This window comes from Hypomesus nipponensis, chromosome 23, assembly GCF_054491055.1.
Source record: "Hypomesus nipponensis isolate SF chromosome 23, ASM5449105v1, whole genome shotgun sequence".
Lineage (NCBI taxonomy): Eukaryota > Metazoa > Chordata > Actinopteri > Osmeriformes > Osmeridae > Hypomesus > Hypomesus nipponensis.
Window position 1 is genome coordinate 11,140,814 of NC_140383.1, and position 18,660 is coordinate 11,159,473.

The following is an 18,660-nucleotide window of genomic DNA, read 5'->3' on the forward strand; positions in this document are numbered from 1 at the left end:
TGGAACACTAGTACACACAGATTCCTGATTTGGAATGACAAATGGCAGTTTGTTAGTTCTGTATGAAAATATGGTGGGGGGACTGGGGGTTGTGCATCATTGGAGCTGGAGTGTGTGTGTGTGTGTTGGTGTAAGTGTGGGGTAGCGGGAGGGGTGTGTCAGTATTGTGACAGGTGGGGGTGTTGGTGTGTCAGTATCGTGGGCGGGTGGGGCGTGTGGGGGTGTCAGTATGTCGGCCAGGTGGGGGTCAGTATGGCAGGATGGCAGTGAGAGACAGGGCAGATTCACAGTGCGGTGAGAATAGTGATTCACATCATTAAGCCTGATGGCGACAGCCGGGATGGGGGGGGGGGTGGAGGTGGGGCGAGGGGGGCGGGGGAGCTGACAGCAAGTCATGCAGGGTCACACACTGCTAACTGTCTAAAATTCTGTAAAAAAAAAACAATCCATGGTCTTTTTTCTTGCCATCGTTCCAAGAGAAGTCCTCGTAGGTGGGGATGAATACGTCCACTAAGCATACATGAACATGACTTTTTTTAGGACCCTGTATAGAGGAGGACCTCCCCACCTTGGTGTGGGCTGAAGGGGTGCTGGGTGTGGCTGCCACTCTCAGGGATTCAAGGTCTATAGGATTCATTATGTAAATCAGTCTCTGATTGCGTGTGTGTGTGTGTGTGCGTGAAGGTATATGTGTGTTTCAGAGAATACGTGTGTGTGTCAGCAGGTGTGTTTGTACGTGTGTGTATATTTGTGTGCCTCTGTGGTGTTGCGAGTGAACAACACACGTTCTCTCCTATTAGGCAGGGCTAATGGAAGGCCAGGCGGAGTGATGGCATGGCTAATTTGTAAATACCAGATCAATCAGTCATCGTGATGAAGGATCAGGGAACGGGGTGAATCTATCAGATCTATTGATGCTCCAGGTCTGGGGCCATGACACTGTGATCTGCTCACATCGGCCTGCCTGGAGAGGGACACACCTGGGTGTGGAGATGCGGCCACAGCACCCCCCAGCCACACCACGCGTCAACGTTGTGCAATACACCTTCGCTCAACCTTCCTGGCTGGCACAGTAAACATGTCTGCCTCTCAGGAGTAAACCAGCAGTCATCAACATGGGAAACGCACAAGATAAATAGAGTATAAAGAACTTGATATCAATAGACAATCATTCTGAAGAAGACAACAACAACAAAAAAAAAGGAAAATAAAAGAATATTCACATTATAAAATAAACCTCTTCTCTTTGCCTCACTCATTGCATCGAACCCAAGACATTCCTTAAATCTGGACCATATAATATTTACCATATTTCTATCCTCTCTACCCTGCCTTTTCTCTGTGCTTTTTTTGCTACAGTAAAACCTCTAACATTTAAAACGCCGTCCCACTATTTACAGGGAGGTTACCATGGCAATGCCTCTGGTCCCCTGGAGGTTGGGGGAGGGGCTGGGGTGGATGGGGGAGGGGCCAGGGGTTTCTGAAGGAGCAGAGGGGGGTTGGGGTGCTTTCAGAGCGACGCAGCTGAATGAAGGGGGTTGTTTTTTATGTGCTTGCATGGCGAGGTTGGGGTATGGTTCCATCGGAGATGGATTGAGGGGGATTCTGTACATTGGTGAGCTCTGGTAATCAGGAGTTTCCAGCCTTGAGCTCTTCAGCCTAACCAGGCTATTAACATGGTCTCCTAGGTGATGGTGTTAGGAGCTACAGTAAAGATGAGACCTTCCTGTGCTTAGTCTGGGCCACAGTCAGATGCGCCTTTGTTGACACATACTAAATAGTGTCGGGTCATGGAGAGATCTTGAGTAGTAGAAGTGAGACTGTGGTCATCCACGTGCGTGTGGGTGTGGTTTGTGTGTGTGTGTGTGTTACCATGAATGTCTCCATGCTGTAAAATATATCCGTGGGTCCTCTGTATTTCTTAGAGTAACACACTCTGACCTCACATACACAGAATCCCTCCTCATGAGGACACAGTAAAGAGAGCTGTGAATTGTGTCTTTGTGCTAAAGTGAAAGGCAGGCGGCAGGTAACAGGGGACGAAAGAAACACGCCCTGGGATATGGCTGATGGTTCTACTCAACCCACGACCCCTGGTCGCTAGGGCGACACTGGCACCTGGAGCCTATCAGTCGGGTTAGACTCAGATTGAGCGGTAGGAGGGCTGGGTCAAACACACACATATGGGTTTGAGGTGCACTTGATTTATTTCACCATTTATACTTCTGCGATTGTACAATCGCACCCATTGTACTGGGCATACTAAATGAAGTGCAGCGCTAGTATTTGATGTTGCTTGCACCCAGGACTGCACTGTACCTGAAGCATTTTTATCTACCAAAGGCTTAACTGAGCAGCGACCGTGAGGTCCATCACAGGAGATGAAGAAGAGGCGCTAGGTCACCTGTAAACATGGGAGAGGTGCATTCTGGGGGAGCTGGGACTCACACACAGACATGGTAACAGGAACATCACAGGGTACCACAGTATGTGGTCAGCACCATGGTTTAGGTATGAAAAGTCATTTCCTAATGCTAGGCATCTCCACAGAGACGGCGGAACTTCTATCTTCATATCTAAACTGTGAAAGAACATCTCGGGTGCGCTTCTCCTCTCCTCCCTGAAGAATAGCTGTCGCTCTGGGGGGGGGGGAGAGCTAAGCTTGAAGGGGTTGTGCGGAGGGACGGAGAGAAGGTGGGGTGAAGCACCAGCTGACCGAGGGCAGAGTTGCAGGTTTCAAAGTGTGGTGTCGAAACACGGAGGTCTGCTTCATGCCTGAAGAAAACATCCGTATCACGAAGGCTCCTCCCCTTCTCATGGAGGCCTTCCGGTTGGTCCAGAGCATTGTGGTGGGTGGGGCGGTCCCAATGCTTCCAGTTAGCCCCGTGCCTCACACTACACCCAGTGCAGCAGCTGTTCCCCCAGGAGGTCACTCCTCCACAAACCTCCGCAGACGCTGGATCATCTGGAGAAGACGGAAGGAAGAGGAGGAGAGAAGACTGTTCAAAAATCAACAAATACAAGATTTCCCGGTGCTTTTCCATTGCTTCATTCGCAGAGAGGACCCAGCCACTGTCTTTGACTCAACATCCCTAATGCGTCATAACCTCTCTGGCGTTTCATCCCCTCTCGAGGACTTTCCGACATCACTCCCCTTTTTGCACCATCTCTTTTCACGCCATCTCAAATGTTCTCTCTACCATTTCTCCGTCCATGAAGGGGAGGTCGGCATGAACGTCAACATGGGCTCCCAATTGCAAACTAAAGATCTGCATTAGATGTGACAGACAGGCAGGCTCCCTGTTGCTGTCCTCTTCCCCTGGTCCCCCATGCCGATGGAAGCCCCTAGCCATCGTCCCTGCTGGGCTGTCAGAGGGCCAGCTTCCCTCTGGCTCCACTCTCATCGAGGGAAGGAAGGGAAAATTGGAGCCTACCTCGCCACATGACTGACAGCCGCCGACTCAGCGGACGGACGGGGGGGCTCCCCTCCTTCGACAGCCAACAGCTATAATGACTTATTATTTCCATACCCTGTTATAGTACCGGCCATACATCAACCTTCACAGGGGCGACCATGAGGTGATAGAGTGAGCAGAGGCTGAGAGGGGGGGGTGTGGGGTCCAGACACACGCCAGTCTTGGATCGAGGACGTCATCAGTCATCAGTCAGTCAGTAACCTGGAAGATCGATCCGTCAGGAACGACCGATCGCTCCCCAGTCTGTAAATGCCAGCCGTGGCACAGAGCCGCTCTGATCCACGCTTGTGTGTGTTTGGATGGAACCAAGGGGATGGCAAAATGGGCACCTGCATTCCTGTCCCTGACACATACACACACACACACATTGTTAGTGGCGATCTGGGGGGTGATTCCCTCCTATTTTTTCCATCTCTGAGAGGGGGGTTAAAGAAAGCCAGGGGAAACCATACTGCAATATTTCCCCCGCTCAACACCAGGAATACAATACAGTGGTGACGCACTCCAGGAATCCAGGCCACACGCACAAATACAAACAAACGCACACACAAGCACACACACACGCACACAAATTGATTGCCTGTACCAGCACAATGCTGAGCGACCTAATCCATAATTTACACCTCCCTGCCAGGCTATTCTGAGCACTGACGCCAGGAACATTGGCTACTGGAACAGCAGACAGGCACACACTGTCCCGCTGCCACACGACACACACACCACTGCCAGGGACAGGGAAGCACATACTGGGGAGACACAAACACGTGCAGAGAGTCCACAGACAGACATGTGTCAGACGGCTCCTGATGCCTCACGCCGCACTGTGACATCATCACATCTGGGTAGCTGTTGTGACGATGAGGTCATCTACTTACTGCTACACAGCCCTGCCAACAATACGATCTGTCACGATAAAGCAACCGAGTTACACGCCACGTTCACACCTCCCCGATCATTACTGGACGAATACGACGATTATCTGTTCAATCAAAATAAACAGTCCCAAGGACAGACACATGTATATTTGTACTCATATACACACAACCATGCTAGCAATAACTAGCATGTAGCATGCAAACATGGATGACAATCAGTTTTAATGTCATGGTAATAGAATGGTAATGACATGGTAATATTATGATAATCCAGGATGAGTAGTGGTCATTCTTGGCTGACAACGAAATGGTAAGGGTGAACTGAGGACATTTGCCTCTTGCCTCTAAGGTCACCCAGAAGGCAGAAACCCAATAACACTGGAACACTCTGGACTGGTCAAACTGTAACAAGGGGCATGGGAGGATAAACATTATTGTCACATGTAGTTTTCCACCTCATGCAAAATACTGGTTAATTCCTGGGTCTAACTGTATCCACAGAGAACAACATGATCTTTTCAAATTTAAAATCCAAGCATTGTCAAGCATTCTGTTTTTCAAATAGGGAGCCAGGGAGAGAGACACGAGGGGTGTTGATGTGTGTCATCAAGCTGTTTTACAAGAAAAGCTCAGGGGTTTCAAGTGATTCTGGAGAAACCAGTGGGACACACTTGCAACATTTAAGACAAATAAACACACATCTCAAAAGATTATTTGGAAAAACTGCATGCACGAACACTCACACAGACACACACACTCCTGTATGAATTCCACCCATTCCGGGAGACTTAAGAGTGTATCCTAATCCCCCTTCCCCCACACTGCCTCCCCCCAGTCCCCTTTCATTGGATCACAGTTCGATTTAACCCCTCAACATTTACTCCACTAACCCCCACAGCAAAAACGTTTTTAACGAAAGACCAGTGTCCTAACTACAATACACTCGTATTCATGACCAATTAAACATTATCCTTCCTCCCATTTTTCCTTAATCGTCTCTCTCTCTCTCTCTCTCTCTCTCTCTCTCTCTCTCTCTCTCTCTCCTTCTCTCTCTCTCTGTCTCTATTTCTCTCTCTCTCTCTCTCTCTCTCTCTCTCTCTCTCTCTCTCTCTCTCTCTCTCTCTCTCTATTTCCTCCTTTCATCAAAGCATTTCTGTCTCTCCACCCCCCGATCTCATTATCCTACACCAACCTAGTCTGGAGCAAGGCCAGCAGAAAAGCATTCCTTTTCCTCAGTGAGGTCATTCTAATGGCCCTGGGTCCCAGGGTTAGATAAGCACTCCGGTGACGTCTGTGCCCAGGTCTGTCGCCCATAGTCCGACACGTCACAGCAACGACCCTCTGCTTCTCAAGGTTCCTGCAGCCCTTCTCAGAACTCTTATTGTTTTCTGGCTACAAAGAGCAGAGTTTAAACTTGGGGATAGATAATATAAATAACAGAGGCGCTACTGTTGCCTGAAGGAAAGGTTAGGACCTCCTCTGAGTTTCTTCTATCTCATGTGAAAGATAGGTCTGTAAGAATGTGTTCATGACTACGGTAAAGGAGTCATCTTGGGTCACCTGCTGGGAGTGTTTCTGCAGCTTTCTTGCCCGGCTACATGTCTGCCTACAATGTCTATCTTTGGTGTTTGTCGACCAGGGTTTTCAACAGCGTCTGTCTGCTGGGTCTGTGTACATGGTCTGTCTGTCTACATGGTCTGTCTGTCTACACTGTCTGTCTACAGTGTCTGTCTGTCTACACTGTCTGTCTACAGTGTCTGTCTGTCTACATGGTCTGTCTGTCTACACTGTCTGTCTACATGGTCTGTCTGTCTACAGTGTCTGTCTACAGTGTCTGTCTGTCTACAGTGTCTGTTGGGGAATAGTTATCTGTCTACATGATCTATCTAAAGTGTATGTCTGTCTACATGGCTATTCTTCAGGGTATGTCTACAGGGTATGTTGGATAAATAGTCTTTCTACACTGCGACCCAGGGACATACTGAGACTGATAAACCTCGGGTACTGATATCCATATTCCGTTTCATCAACCAGGAGTTTTCTATGAAAGTTTTCTTGAGTAAAAGTAAAGGTGATGTTCATCGAGAGAAGGTAGAGGGGGAAAGAGGGAGAGGGGGAAAGAAAGAGAGCGTTCAAGAGCTTGAGAGTAAATATTCGTGGGTCAAGAGGGTGTATGCTTTTGCGTGTGGTCCACGGATATTCAAGGACAACAGAGGAGTTGAGAATGATGGTGTCCACCCAAACATGTGATTAACATACTCCAAACATGTCAGTCTTTGAGGGGCTATTTACCAAGAGAGAGGATCAGGATCAAGATCAGTATGGGCTGGGCTGGCCCCTCCTCCTCCCTCCTAAGCTACTTATCTCCAGGTCATCCTGGGGTCACACTTCAGTGCCATACGGCAAGGTGCCAATTCTAAGCTCACCAACTCTCACTGCCCCGCTCAGATATTCGATCTACCCCAATATCTACCTTGGGGACATACACTAGACATCTACCCCAGATACATTACTGTGTCTAACTGGATAGATACAGTTGTGTTTTTTAACTTCATTGGTATTACATTTTGATATTGTTGTTCAGTGGCGTTAGATTGACCATCCCGGAAAAAATCCACGCAGCGTCCGAATCAACTCGACGCAAAAACACAAGCTGAGGCGTGTCCACAGAATGCCGTGTCAGCGCTCTCTTCTGTGCTAAAATATACACTGCAGCGACACAAACGTCGGAACGCAAGTCAGAATCAAGGTAGGCTACGAAAACATTACGAAACGAAAGACAGTTTCGGAATAATAGGCATACCGACCGTCTCATTTTGACTCAAACATAATAACAACACAAGTCCAACATATTATATTACATGAAGCTCAAAGAACGGTATTGGCTTGCGTGCTAGCGCTGCAGTGCATTGTGTTGCACACGTCTTGATTGTAGCAAGCTCGGAAGAAAAAAACAATTATATGAGTAATGAGGGGCCTGTGTCCCAGTAGAGATTTGAGTCTAGCAACGCCCCTGTTATTGTTGTACACCTGTTTTCAACATAGATTGATACAAAGTGTTTGTTTTACACCATGTTAAGCATTTATAAAAACTGTTACAAATACAAATGTTCATGATTAATGGGGCAGTTTACAAGATGTTTGCAAACTGCATATACAACCTTGTAAACTGCTACGTTTATCATGCCTACGTGAAGTATTTAAATACTTGCAACCCAGTGGTGAAGACGTTTAAGTTAGGTTAATGGTACATGACATTATTAGAAATAATCAGTAAATAGTTAATAAACTATTTACATACCTTTTAGAAAGCATATGTAAAGCAATTCCATGCTTTCCTCCAGCTTGAATTGTTGATTTGTTATAAAGGAAGGATGCATTTACTGTTAACTAATCAGTTGTAAATGCTTTTCAGTGTTCAGTTATTATAGAGTGTTAATGTCGTCCCTGTTCTATTTCAAAGTCCCTTTAGTTAGGGTTAAGGTTCGCAAGTCATGTTGAGGATCACAGATGCGCCAGTCAGACCCTCGATCCGAGGCTAAGGCCACCCTTGTAGCAGGAAGCAGGGCAGTGGAAGCATGAAGAACAAGGGTGGGTGTATGGGAGAGAGCAGCAAGGTTGGAGAGAGCACACTCACCCTGTCCCCCCTTCTGACAGCAGCCCCCCCCCCCCTGTCTTAGAGGGCAGCCCCCGCTCCAAACGGTGAGAAGTTCAGATGGCTTCTCTGCAGTAGGAGAGGAGAGAGGGATGTGCATGAATAGATATATGTATATATATATATATGTATATACACACAGATATAAAGACACATAAATAACCTTTTAGCATTGAGACGAGAAACTGGGAGATAAAGATATAGGAAGAAAGGGGGAGAGAGAGAGAGAGAGAGAGAGAGAGAGAGAAAGAGAGAGAGAGAGAGAGAGAGAGAGAGAGAGAGAGAAAGAAAGACAGAATACAGAGAATAACCACATTATAGCCCACAGGGAATAAATACATTTCAGAAGAGGACACTCTTGTGGGCTTGTTTTAAAGGTCCCCCTGTGGTCCCATAATAACAGACTGTTAAATGAATGTCATGCCATGGGTTCTGTCATATGTTGCTGAGAAACTTCAGGGGCCTCCGCAGTATCGTTCAGTTTGAAAGGAGTATGCCGAGGGAGGACATTGAGAGTGAGAACAGTGTGTGAGAGGGAGCAGAAGACCAGGGGTTTAGAGATACTTAGAATGGACTTCAAAACAACTAAAAGCCCTAAGTGCCTATGTCACAAGATGTTCTTACTTCAGTAAGAATGCGCTGTACTAGCTGAAGCATAAATCTTTAACACACACGCACACACGCACACTCGCACAAACCTATTTTCTGGTGTCTCTGCCACTTTACACCCTGCTCTCCATTACAAAGGAGTAGAGGGCATCTCCTAAGCATTGCAGGAATGATCGGTGTGTGTGTGTGTGTGTGTGTACAGTAAGTGTTTATGGGATGGTGTGTGTATGTGGCAGTCTGTCGGTAATGGAACAAGGAGACAGTTCTACTCCATTAACCCACCCTGGGAGCAGGAACGTTGTGTGCCTACCTTCTCTCTTCCACTAATCTCCTGAGAATACCGTGCCCTATGGCGTCCGGACAGAAACCGGATCGTAACGTTCCGACTTCTCCCCTCACCTCACCTCTCCGAGACGTCTGATCAATGATTCAACAGACTGGGTCTCCTACATGCACCTGGGGGCCGAACCAGAGCAGAAGCAGCAGGGAGGCTGCCGGCACCACCATGCCACCACTGACCTCCCTGACATACACAAATTTCCTCATATTAGCTGGCAGATGTGACCTTTGTGTGCGTGTGTGTGTTTGTGAGGGAGATATGGAGAGACATAGAGAGAGGGGGGGAGATGGAGAAACAGTGAGAGAGAGAGAGAGAGAGAGAGAGAGAGAGAGAGAGAGAGAGAGAGAGAGAGAGAGAGAGAGAGAGAGAGAGAGAAAGAAAAAGAAAGTCATCAAAAGACATGAGAGAGGGAAAGAGAGAACGAGTGAGAGAGTGATGAGTGAGAATTGAGAAATGCAGACACGGAAAAAGAGTGTATGTAGTCAGGCCAGTGTATCAGGAAAAGAAAGTTGTTGCTGCCCGTCTCCTGTTACAGGCCACAGCTACCTCTGCTCTGATTGGCTACCCAGGTGTTAGCTGTGTTTTGGTCAGCTCGCTCAGTAGCAGGGATTGTGCCCCATAAAATATTTCTCAACCTGCTTAGAAAAATTAAAGCTGCAGTAGGTAACATTTTAAACTTTATTCAAATATGAGAAACAGTGCCCCCAATTCTTTCCTCAGCAGCCTCAATTTCCTCCATCTTGAGTTTGATTGAAAGTGGTTTGACAAAATAAGCCAAGGAGGAAAGGAACAGGTTGCTAGCACATGGTTGGAAAGTAGCCAATGCTCCAATGTTTTTTATTTATCGACGCGGCACTGAGCTGTCTGTGTTTCGAAACAACTCTTAGAAGACCTCATTAATTTAACACAACATCTTTATGGGGACAAAACATTTCTCTTTAATAGAAAAAATTGTACCCATTGCTTAGCTTTGTGTGTGTCTGTGTGTGTCTTTAGAAACAGATCACTTAACGATTTCCATTTGATAACAATGCTTTTGATTCATCTCCTGTAGGGAGTGTGTGTTTGTCTGTGTGTTTATATGAGGGCAAATAACATCTACACGTACATGTAACCATACACTTTAATGGGCAAAGGAACCTGGGAAAGCTTGTATATTAACAGCCAACCATTATATTAGGTTCAGGCCTCCTGAAAAACAACAAAACCTCAACCAATGGTACATGTCTTATAAACATCCCGTGTGCATGTCTGTGTGTGTGTGTGTGCGTGTGTGTGAGAAGAGAGAGCGCTGCAAACAAGCTGGCAGTGTTTCTTCTCCACAAAAGGAAGGCAGTGCTGGAATGCCAACATTGAGTCTCTTGTATACAGTATCTGCACCTGGTTCACTCACACACACACACATGCATACACACATACACCTGACGGTAAATTAAGCATCGAGATGAAGAGTAATGTTACACAATATGCTGGGAGAGGTCATTTGGGTACAGGAAGGAGCAGAAACTCAAAACCCAGGACAAAGTATATGTGTGTGTTTGCATGGTGCCTTGTTATTCTGTGTTGTGGGGACCAGAAGTCTTTTATCACCCTTAAGAATGATACAACTAGGACAACTTGGGAGGAGATTAACTTGTCACTCACAATTTCAAGTGCTATTTTTGAGGTATGGTTTAGGATTAGTGTAGTGTTAGAATTCGTTTTAGGGTTAAGTTTATGTTTGGGGTCAGTTTAGGCTTTTGGGTTCAGGTAGTGGTTAAGGCTAAGATTGGGGTTAGGGGTTGAGAAAAACAGGATGGTGAGCGGTACTGAATGTTCAGTCCCCTCAAGAAGCCACACAAACATAACTGTCTGTGGGCGTGTGTGTGTGTGTGTGTTTACCTGAGTGTGGTGGCTGTCCATGTGCCTGTGCAGAGAGGAGGAGCTGGAGGACATGGACTTGGAGTGACCCTCATCTTCCAGACACCCTGAACATGAAACACATATGTCCCATGCATTAGACAGTACTAGGAATCACACATGTGTAAGTGCACCCGAGCACACACTCCTGAAGTCGTTTACACACATCTGTACAGACACACACACACACACGAGTACCGTTAGAGAGTCTTTCTCCATGAGGGTTGCCATTCTCCATGGGGGCGGGGTTTGGGGAGTGGTGGGAGTGGTTATTGGCATTCTTGTCCTGTAGCTGAGGGGATGGGGATGTGGGGGCAGAGCCTGAGTCTTCCCTCCCAGGCAGGTTGATGTTTGAGTTGAACCCTGAGACACGAGTGGAGGGAAAGAGAGAGAGGGCAGAGTGAAAGAGAGACAGAGAGAGGCATGAGGTCGTTTGTTATATCCTAATTGGGCTGCCACCTCACACTATTCCTTTAGATAAGGCATGAAAAGAAAGTAGAAAGCATTTAGTTCCATCAAACTAAAAAGTATATTAGTCTTCCCTCTGTTTTGCAATGAGATACAAACTTCAATAGAAACAATAGAAGCAGAACATGTTACTTATTGATACTGATTTGACTGCTGGTCATTGGAAAACATTGTGGGAGGGGCCAGCACTGTCTATCCAGAGTTGTTTCGGAAAGTGATGTCATGGACTACGTATCTCGGCTATGTCAGACAGTGACCCCGAACGACCTGGACCAACCCCTCTCCCAGTGGTGTCTGTGTGTGTGTGTCTGTGTGGTGGAAATTTGTGTGCTGATCCGGAATGTGTGACTTCTGACCACGAGACTCCTATGTATAGCCTAACCACTAGCATGCTTCCACATTACAAAGTGTACGCGTGTGTCTGCGTGTGTGTAAGAAAGTTAATGAATCAGGGCGTGTGGATGATGCATTTGATCACAACACGCTCGTGCGTGTGGGTGGGCGTGTTTCCAAAAACAAGTGAGATACGGTGGTAAATCGATGTGATTGGGCGGCTCGGGGCTACGGTTGTCTCCGGGCGGAAGGGTTGGGAATGCCCCGTTACCACTTGGCCCTTTCCCTGCTGCGTTCGTGACATTCCCAAATCTCCCCAGAGGAGGAAGTGGAGGGAGGGACAGCTGCTCTTCACAGGGATATCTGGGATAGCACCCCTAACCCCGACCTCCCAGCAGCCTCAGGTGTCACCCTCAGGCCGGCCAGAACGGAAGCCGAAGGGCCCATTAAGCCCCCTGGCATCTCCCCCCCCCCTGCTCAGATCAGACGCCACCTCCCGCCACTGCCCCTCTTCCCCCAGAATAACCGCAGGGGGTCGTGACCCCCCTCTCCCCCCCGTTCTTGCACGCAGACAAGTTTCCATGACGCGAGCAGTTGCACCGATCAGGTTGTTGGGGTACTGACAAGTTGGACACGGCGTGTGTGTGTGCGCACGCGTGTATGTGTGTGTTTTCATCGCGTGTGCCAGAGAACCCATGTCATCGTTAGTTTTAGTGCTTTCCGCTCCTTGAAGGATAGATTATCCTTCTATATTGTGGCTGTACTGGTTCTGTAGCTGGGCATGATTACGGACTGTTACTATGACGATGCGTGGGGTGTCCGACATGCTTTAAACAATCTATTACTTACGAAGGATGTGATGATCTGAAGCTACGAAACTCAGATATACCACACCAATTCAAATATGGATACGATTCTCGTTCAGAATCTGTATGCTTAGAGACCCTCGTCACCTCCACAACAACGTGTGTGATCAATTCTGCTGCCCTCCTTTTACAAAGGTTAGCCTCTACATCATGGTCACAGCTAGCTGTGTGTGGCGGCCTTACACTGGTGAACACACATGGCTACATCATGCCCAGCACTACATAAAGAAGCTTGCAAGGCTGAGCTAGCTCGTTAGCATGCCAGCATGTAGCTATATGGGGTCTAAAGGCCAGTACACAGGAGAACATAATAGATGGCTTGGAAAAAGTGGGACACACACTCACACACACACACATTCACACACACTGGGCCCAATATTGCTGAAGCTAAATTGGTCAATATGTAACAAAGTGTAATATATGCTCAGGGCATATATTCCACAGATACCAAAACAATTTTTCAAAAGAGGAGGTAATCAGCAAAGTGTGCCCTATAACATGCTATTACTGATACATAATGATCTTTTAGGTGCCTTATCCTTTATGCTGCTGTAGCCGTAAGAGAACACGCACACACACACACACACATACATGCACACACACACAGATGAATCTCCACGCCCCCACCCCTTAGAGGTAATCACCAAAAGCCCAATAAATCATCAGACATGAACATGGTTGATACCTTGATTGGGACTGTGTGAATGATTACACGAAAGTGGAGGTCATTTGCTACACCCCAACCACCCAAATTCCAACAAGGAACGCACACACGCCTGCACAGCCAAGAAGGATTTCCCAACAGGATGGGGTGTTGGCCAGGTGTGGTTAGGTTCAACCCATCGTAAATCCCTGTAGAAGACCACACTCTCTAATGCAATCGTAATTATAACAAACAAAGGATACCCGAGGGGAGAGGGAGAGATAGAGACAGACAGCGCTGAATTCCTGGGCGTATGCGTCAGTAAGTATGCGTGCATGAGTCGGCGTGTGTGAAATACTGTAACGCGAGGGCGTGTGTTTGTCTCACCTCCATCCCTCATCTTGCGTCCGGGCGTGGACTTCTTGAGCAGGCTCCGCCCGGAGTTGAACAGAGTGTTGAGCTCGTCCAGGGGGCTGGTCAGGGATCTCCCATTGGCTGGGTTGAAGAGGAGGGGAGAAGAGGAACAGGAGTGGGCCCGCCGGGGCTCGGGTCGGCTCGACTTCACCGGCGAATAGGGGGGGGGCTTCCCCAGGGGGTGGGAGGAGGAGGAGAAGGGTTTGGAGGAGGAGGGCTTGGATGAGTCGGACCCCCCTGTGACGGACGCCGCCCGGGTCAGAGACAGTAAGTTGACCTCGGGGGGGAAGGGGAAGTGGGAGGGGGGTCTGTAGGGGGGAGGGAGGGCACTGGGGGGAGGCGGGGTGAGAGGCGGGGTGGACTTGTCCGGCATGAGGATGGAGAGGCTTGGGGAGGAGTCGGCTCTCTGGCGCGAGTACTGGGGGGAGATGGGGGAGTCGGGCCCCCCGCTGGGGTAGTTCAGGTTGGTTTCGAACACGGGCAGTTTCTTCACCTCCAGGGGGGTGAGGGGGGACTCATCCGACGCAGGGGAGCAGGTCACTGGGGAAGGGGGGAACACCAGGAGGGGGGGGCGATGAGGGAGCAGGTTGGGGAAGGGGGCGGGGATGTCACACCCTCCCTCTCTCCCCTGGGCGGCTTTCGCGAGCCCCGCCCCAGCGCTGGGGACGAGGGGTATCTCCACGGCAGCAGTCACCCCCACCACTACCCGCTTACATTCCCTGCCCTGATGGGTCGACATCCCCATCCCCGGCGCCCCCAGTCCGAGCGCCTCCAGCTTGCTCGCCATGCTCGCGGTGCCCACAGGAAGTGACCCGTCCTCGGGCAGGAAGTACTTCATTTCCTCATAGACGGCCTCTGCGTCCGGCGGGCTGCTGGGAGCTTCCGAGGGGTCCTGCAGGCTGGAGGGGGGGCGGGGGTGCCGAGGGTGGGCCCCCACCATCTCTATGTACACGTCCTCCTCGTCGTCCCGGCCGTGGCCCAGCGCCGCCCCCCGTGGGCCATCCATGGAGGCGGCGCGCTGCATCAACCCGCCCAGCCCTCCCACGCGGGACAGCAGGGCCAGCTTGACGTCGGCCGGGCGGAGCTGCAGGTGAAGGGAGAAGGCGTTGATCTCCTCGTAGGAGCCGCTCAACTTGGTGTTGGGGCTGCGCTTGGGCTTGGGGGGCGGGACCTTGCGCATAGCGGTGTAGTCGTCGCTGTGGGGGCGGGGCTTGGAGAGGGCTGAGGAAAGGGAGAGGACAGGCGTTTGAGTCGGACAGAAAAAGAGCGCTGAAGAGATGGAGAAGCAAAAGCCTGGTGAACAAGGCTCTATACCACCGTAGAACTGACACCAAGTCTATACTACCGTAGAACTGACACCATCTATACTACCGTAGAACTGACACCATCTATACTACCATAGAACTGACACCAAGTCTATACTACCGTAGAACTGACACCAAGTCTATACCACCGTAGAACTGACACCAAGTCTATCCTACCGTAGCACTGACACCAAGTCTATACTACCGTAGCACTGACACCAAGTCTATACTACCGTAGAACTGACACCAAGTCTATACCACCGTAGAACTGACACCAAGTCTATCCTACCGTAGAACTGACACCAAGTCTATCCTACCGTAGCACTGACACCAAGTCTATACTACCGTAGAACTGACACCAAGTCTATCCTACCGTAGCACTGACACCAAGTCTATACTACCCTAGAACTGACATCAAGTCTATACAACCGTAAAATTGAAAATATCTGAGTCTGTGTACATGGGGGTCTGAAAGGTTGGATTTGATATGTACCTGAGGGGTCTGTGGGAGACAGCTGATTTTTGGGGGGGCTGCCAGAAGGGGATGCACAGCCCTCAGGGGTGGGGCTCTCTCTAGGACCCAGGGTGAGCCCAGCGCTGACAGCCTCGTAGGACGCACTCAAACGTGTGTTGGGATCCCTCTTAGGCTTCGGGGGAGGCTGTTTCCGTGGGGAGGACAAGGTTCCCCCCGTTCCCCCATCCTCAGTGGTATGACCTGCTTGTGCCAGAGCAGGCTTGATGGATGGGCTGGCACTGGGATATACCAAGCTTTCCATGGTCAGGGGGATAGGCACGGAGCTGGAACGGAAGTGGCGGATGGTCCGACTGCCCTCATTTGCTCTGGCAGTCTTCTCCGCAACTCTGGAGAGACAAAGAAGTGTGACCAAAATGGCAAAACATTTACTCCCAAGGGCACACACGACCACTACATAATTCCATGGTCTTTGACACAAGACACTGAGGGCCTCATGTACGTACATTTGCAAACGTAACGTTACTAGCGCCATGGCCAAGACGCAGAAAGTGCACGCTGTCATACTTCAGTTTACGTCGTATTTACGAAACCTGCAGGTTATTGGGTAACATCAGCGCCTTTCTCCGCCCGCTGTACCGTACATTTGCGAGCATTTAAACGCATAATTGAATGGGCCTCCTTCTCTCTTTCTATCATGGATCAGCCACCAAAGTCAAAACAGCGATGACTATTTGAAATGAACCTGATGCCAATATTTGTAATGTAGCGGAGAGTTTAACAACTGCTGGAATAGAATGTCGGAGATTCGATGTAATCGTTGATTTCTTCCAGTAACTGTAATATTGCATGGCTGCTTAATCTGTAACGCGTAATGATTTTGTGTTCACTCAACTCAAAAAGTGTGATCCTTGTGGCAACAATCTTTTGGCCTATGTCTTCGTCTTGCTCGGGTTACTGCTGCCATTTCACCAGGAGGCATATGCGCATCCTGGTTTACGCCTGCTTTTAACAGACGGAGAATTTTCACCGCAAAATAGAGGTGTGCTTTACACGGGTGTGCCATTTTCAGTTTCCGCGACAGGCAGTATGCGCTTTACCTCACGTGCAGCATGTTTGTACATACCTCGACATGCTTTTAAGCGCACGTTGCGAAACAAATACACCTGAAGTGGACGCAAAAGCGTTAGTACATGAGGCCCTGGGACAAAATATCATCCTAACTCTCAAAGAGCTCCCAGCTATATGACGAGAGCTGTAGCATTATCGTCTCCATCAGCGCAACACCAGGGTTGGGATGACGGGGACAAAAAGCAACAAAGAACAAGCTGCTTATTTTCTACTGTCTGTATCTTGAAGTCTAATCTGCATGTGGTAATTTGACAATAGGGTATTGAGATACTGAGATCATCCGAAGCTTCTTATTCTTTCCTTTAATCTGGGGAGCCATCAGTTGGCCCCTCGGGATGAAAGGGAAAACAGTGGTTTGTGTGTGTGCTCCGTGTGTGTATACTGTATGTGTGTGTATTTCCCTTTCATCACATCTGTTGGACTCTCTCCCAATAACATCCCAGGCATCCTGACCACACACACCCGCAGAAACACAGAAGCCAGTAGGCTAACTGCTTCCCCCCCCCCCCCCCCCGGGCGATGACAGAATGAGCGAGTGCATACGACGCTAAGGACAGAGGAGGAGAGGGGAATAAAGAGGGAACACTGGAAATTAGAAAAAGGGGATCCCCCCCTCCCCTCCGTCCCCTTCACCTGTTCCCCTTTAGCATCCCGCACCAGCACGTGATGTACCGTTACAGGCAGAAGGACACACAGAAGACAGGCAGAAACGGTGTGTGTGTGTGTGTATGTGTGGGTAGGTGTGTGTGTGAATGAATGAGTGTGTGTGTGTGTGTTGTTTGGTTGGTGTGCACGCTGGTCTCCTGCAGCAGGCTGTAAGTAGTAGCAGACAAGAAAAGCTTTGTTGTCGTCAAAACAAGCCAATCGCTCCCTCGTCTTCGGCGCGCTAGCATCTTGTGAAAGGACCACATTCATGTTCCAGAGTGTCCGGTTTTCTCCCTCTGTTCCTCCCTCCCTCCCTCTGTCTCCGAGCACCAGAGACCCACGCTGCCGTAGCACACCGCATGCGAGCTCCAGGCTCGTATGCAGCGAGGTTAAGCAAAGTGGAGGTTGATTAACACCATAGGGAGGCTGTACTGCAGAGGCAGGGCATTGCACCACTAGCGCATGTTGATGGCTCAGCTCATTATCCAGCCATCAATCATGATGCGCTATTAAAGCCAGTGTCCCACATGGATTCAATGACACCATTAATCAGACATCACGGGCACCAAACGCACGCTAATGAGATGGGGGCGGTCCTTAACCTCTTGGCAGGCTCCTCCTCCTTGCCCACCGGCTCGGGCCTCTCCCCGAGCGGTGGGCTGCTGCCCACACCGTTGCCGTGGCAGCGCAGGCGATCGCTCTCGCGGGCGATGTCGGAGGCATTCTGGATGACCAGGTGGTCGTAGGTTTGCAGGCCCAGGTCCTCTGCCCCCTGCAGGAACCGCTGGATACGACAGCCGTCAGTCTGGGAGAGCACGTGACTCACGCGCCGTCGGGTCAGCCAGCCTCGCACCACTAGAGAGAGGGAGAGCGAGAGAGAAAGAGAGAGAGAGAGGGATAGAGAGAGAGAGGGGGGGAGGGGGATAGAGAGAGAGAGAGATACATTTACATATAAACACTCCTAGTTCTGTACACTTGCACGCACAAACACAGGACAGAGTGTCAGAAAGAGCTGTGGTACCTTTCTGACAGGTGACAATCTTCCTGTGAAGCTGGTGACAGCGGTCGTTGAGCTGGTCAGCCTGCCAGTACCTCAGAAACACTTTGCTGCTGCCCATCTGAGAAAGAGAGTGAGAAAGACCAAAGACCAAAAGAGAGAAAGAGGAAATGCACTTTAGGCTTCTGTCAGACACCAACGATGGGCTTCCTTCGTCCTGTGACCTGTTGGTTGAGCGGAAAACCTCGGCTCTGCAGTCCCTGTGCCTGAGTGCTACATGGAAGAGAGAACGGGTGTGTAGGCAATAGGGTGTGTGTGTGTGTTGGGGAGGGGTGGGGGAATCGGGGTGTATTTTGTCGTGCAGATGGCCTGCTGTTCCTACAGCGGGGTCATGGCGGGCGTCGGGGTGGGTGGGGGTGGGGGCGGGGCCGCCGTGAGGTTGTACGCTATCGTGCCAGACAGGTGTTTAGACCGCTGGCTGACGTGCTCCCATAGACACGCCGTTCATTCTTCCGCGCAAACAAAGAGTGTGC

General features: G+C 49.6%; 1 protein-coding gene across 1 annotated transcript in view; it reads right to left on the bottom strand.

Moving 5' to 3' along the window:
• Positions 1-426: 426 nt before the first annotated feature.
• myo16 (myosin XVI) overlaps positions 427-18,660 on the bottom strand; it is a 72,570-nt gene continuing 54,336 nt past the window's right edge. The window contains exons 28-34 of the mRNA XM_084689740.1: positions 18,152-18,248; positions 17,733-17,985; positions 15,376-15,743; positions 13,552-14,799; positions 11,053-11,217; positions 10,837-10,922; positions 427-2,965 (exon numbers count right to left, since the gene is read on the bottom strand). Of these exons, the coding sequence (XP_084545866.1) occupies positions 2,930-2,965; positions 10,837-10,922; positions 11,053-11,217; positions 13,552-14,799; positions 15,376-15,743; positions 17,733-17,985; positions 18,152-18,248 (2,253 nt within the window). The 3' untranslated portion in view covers positions 427-2,929. The remainder of the gene's footprint in view (positions 2,966-10,836; positions 10,923-11,052; positions 11,218-13,551; positions 14,800-15,375; positions 15,744-17,732; positions 17,986-18,151; positions 18,249-18,660) is intronic.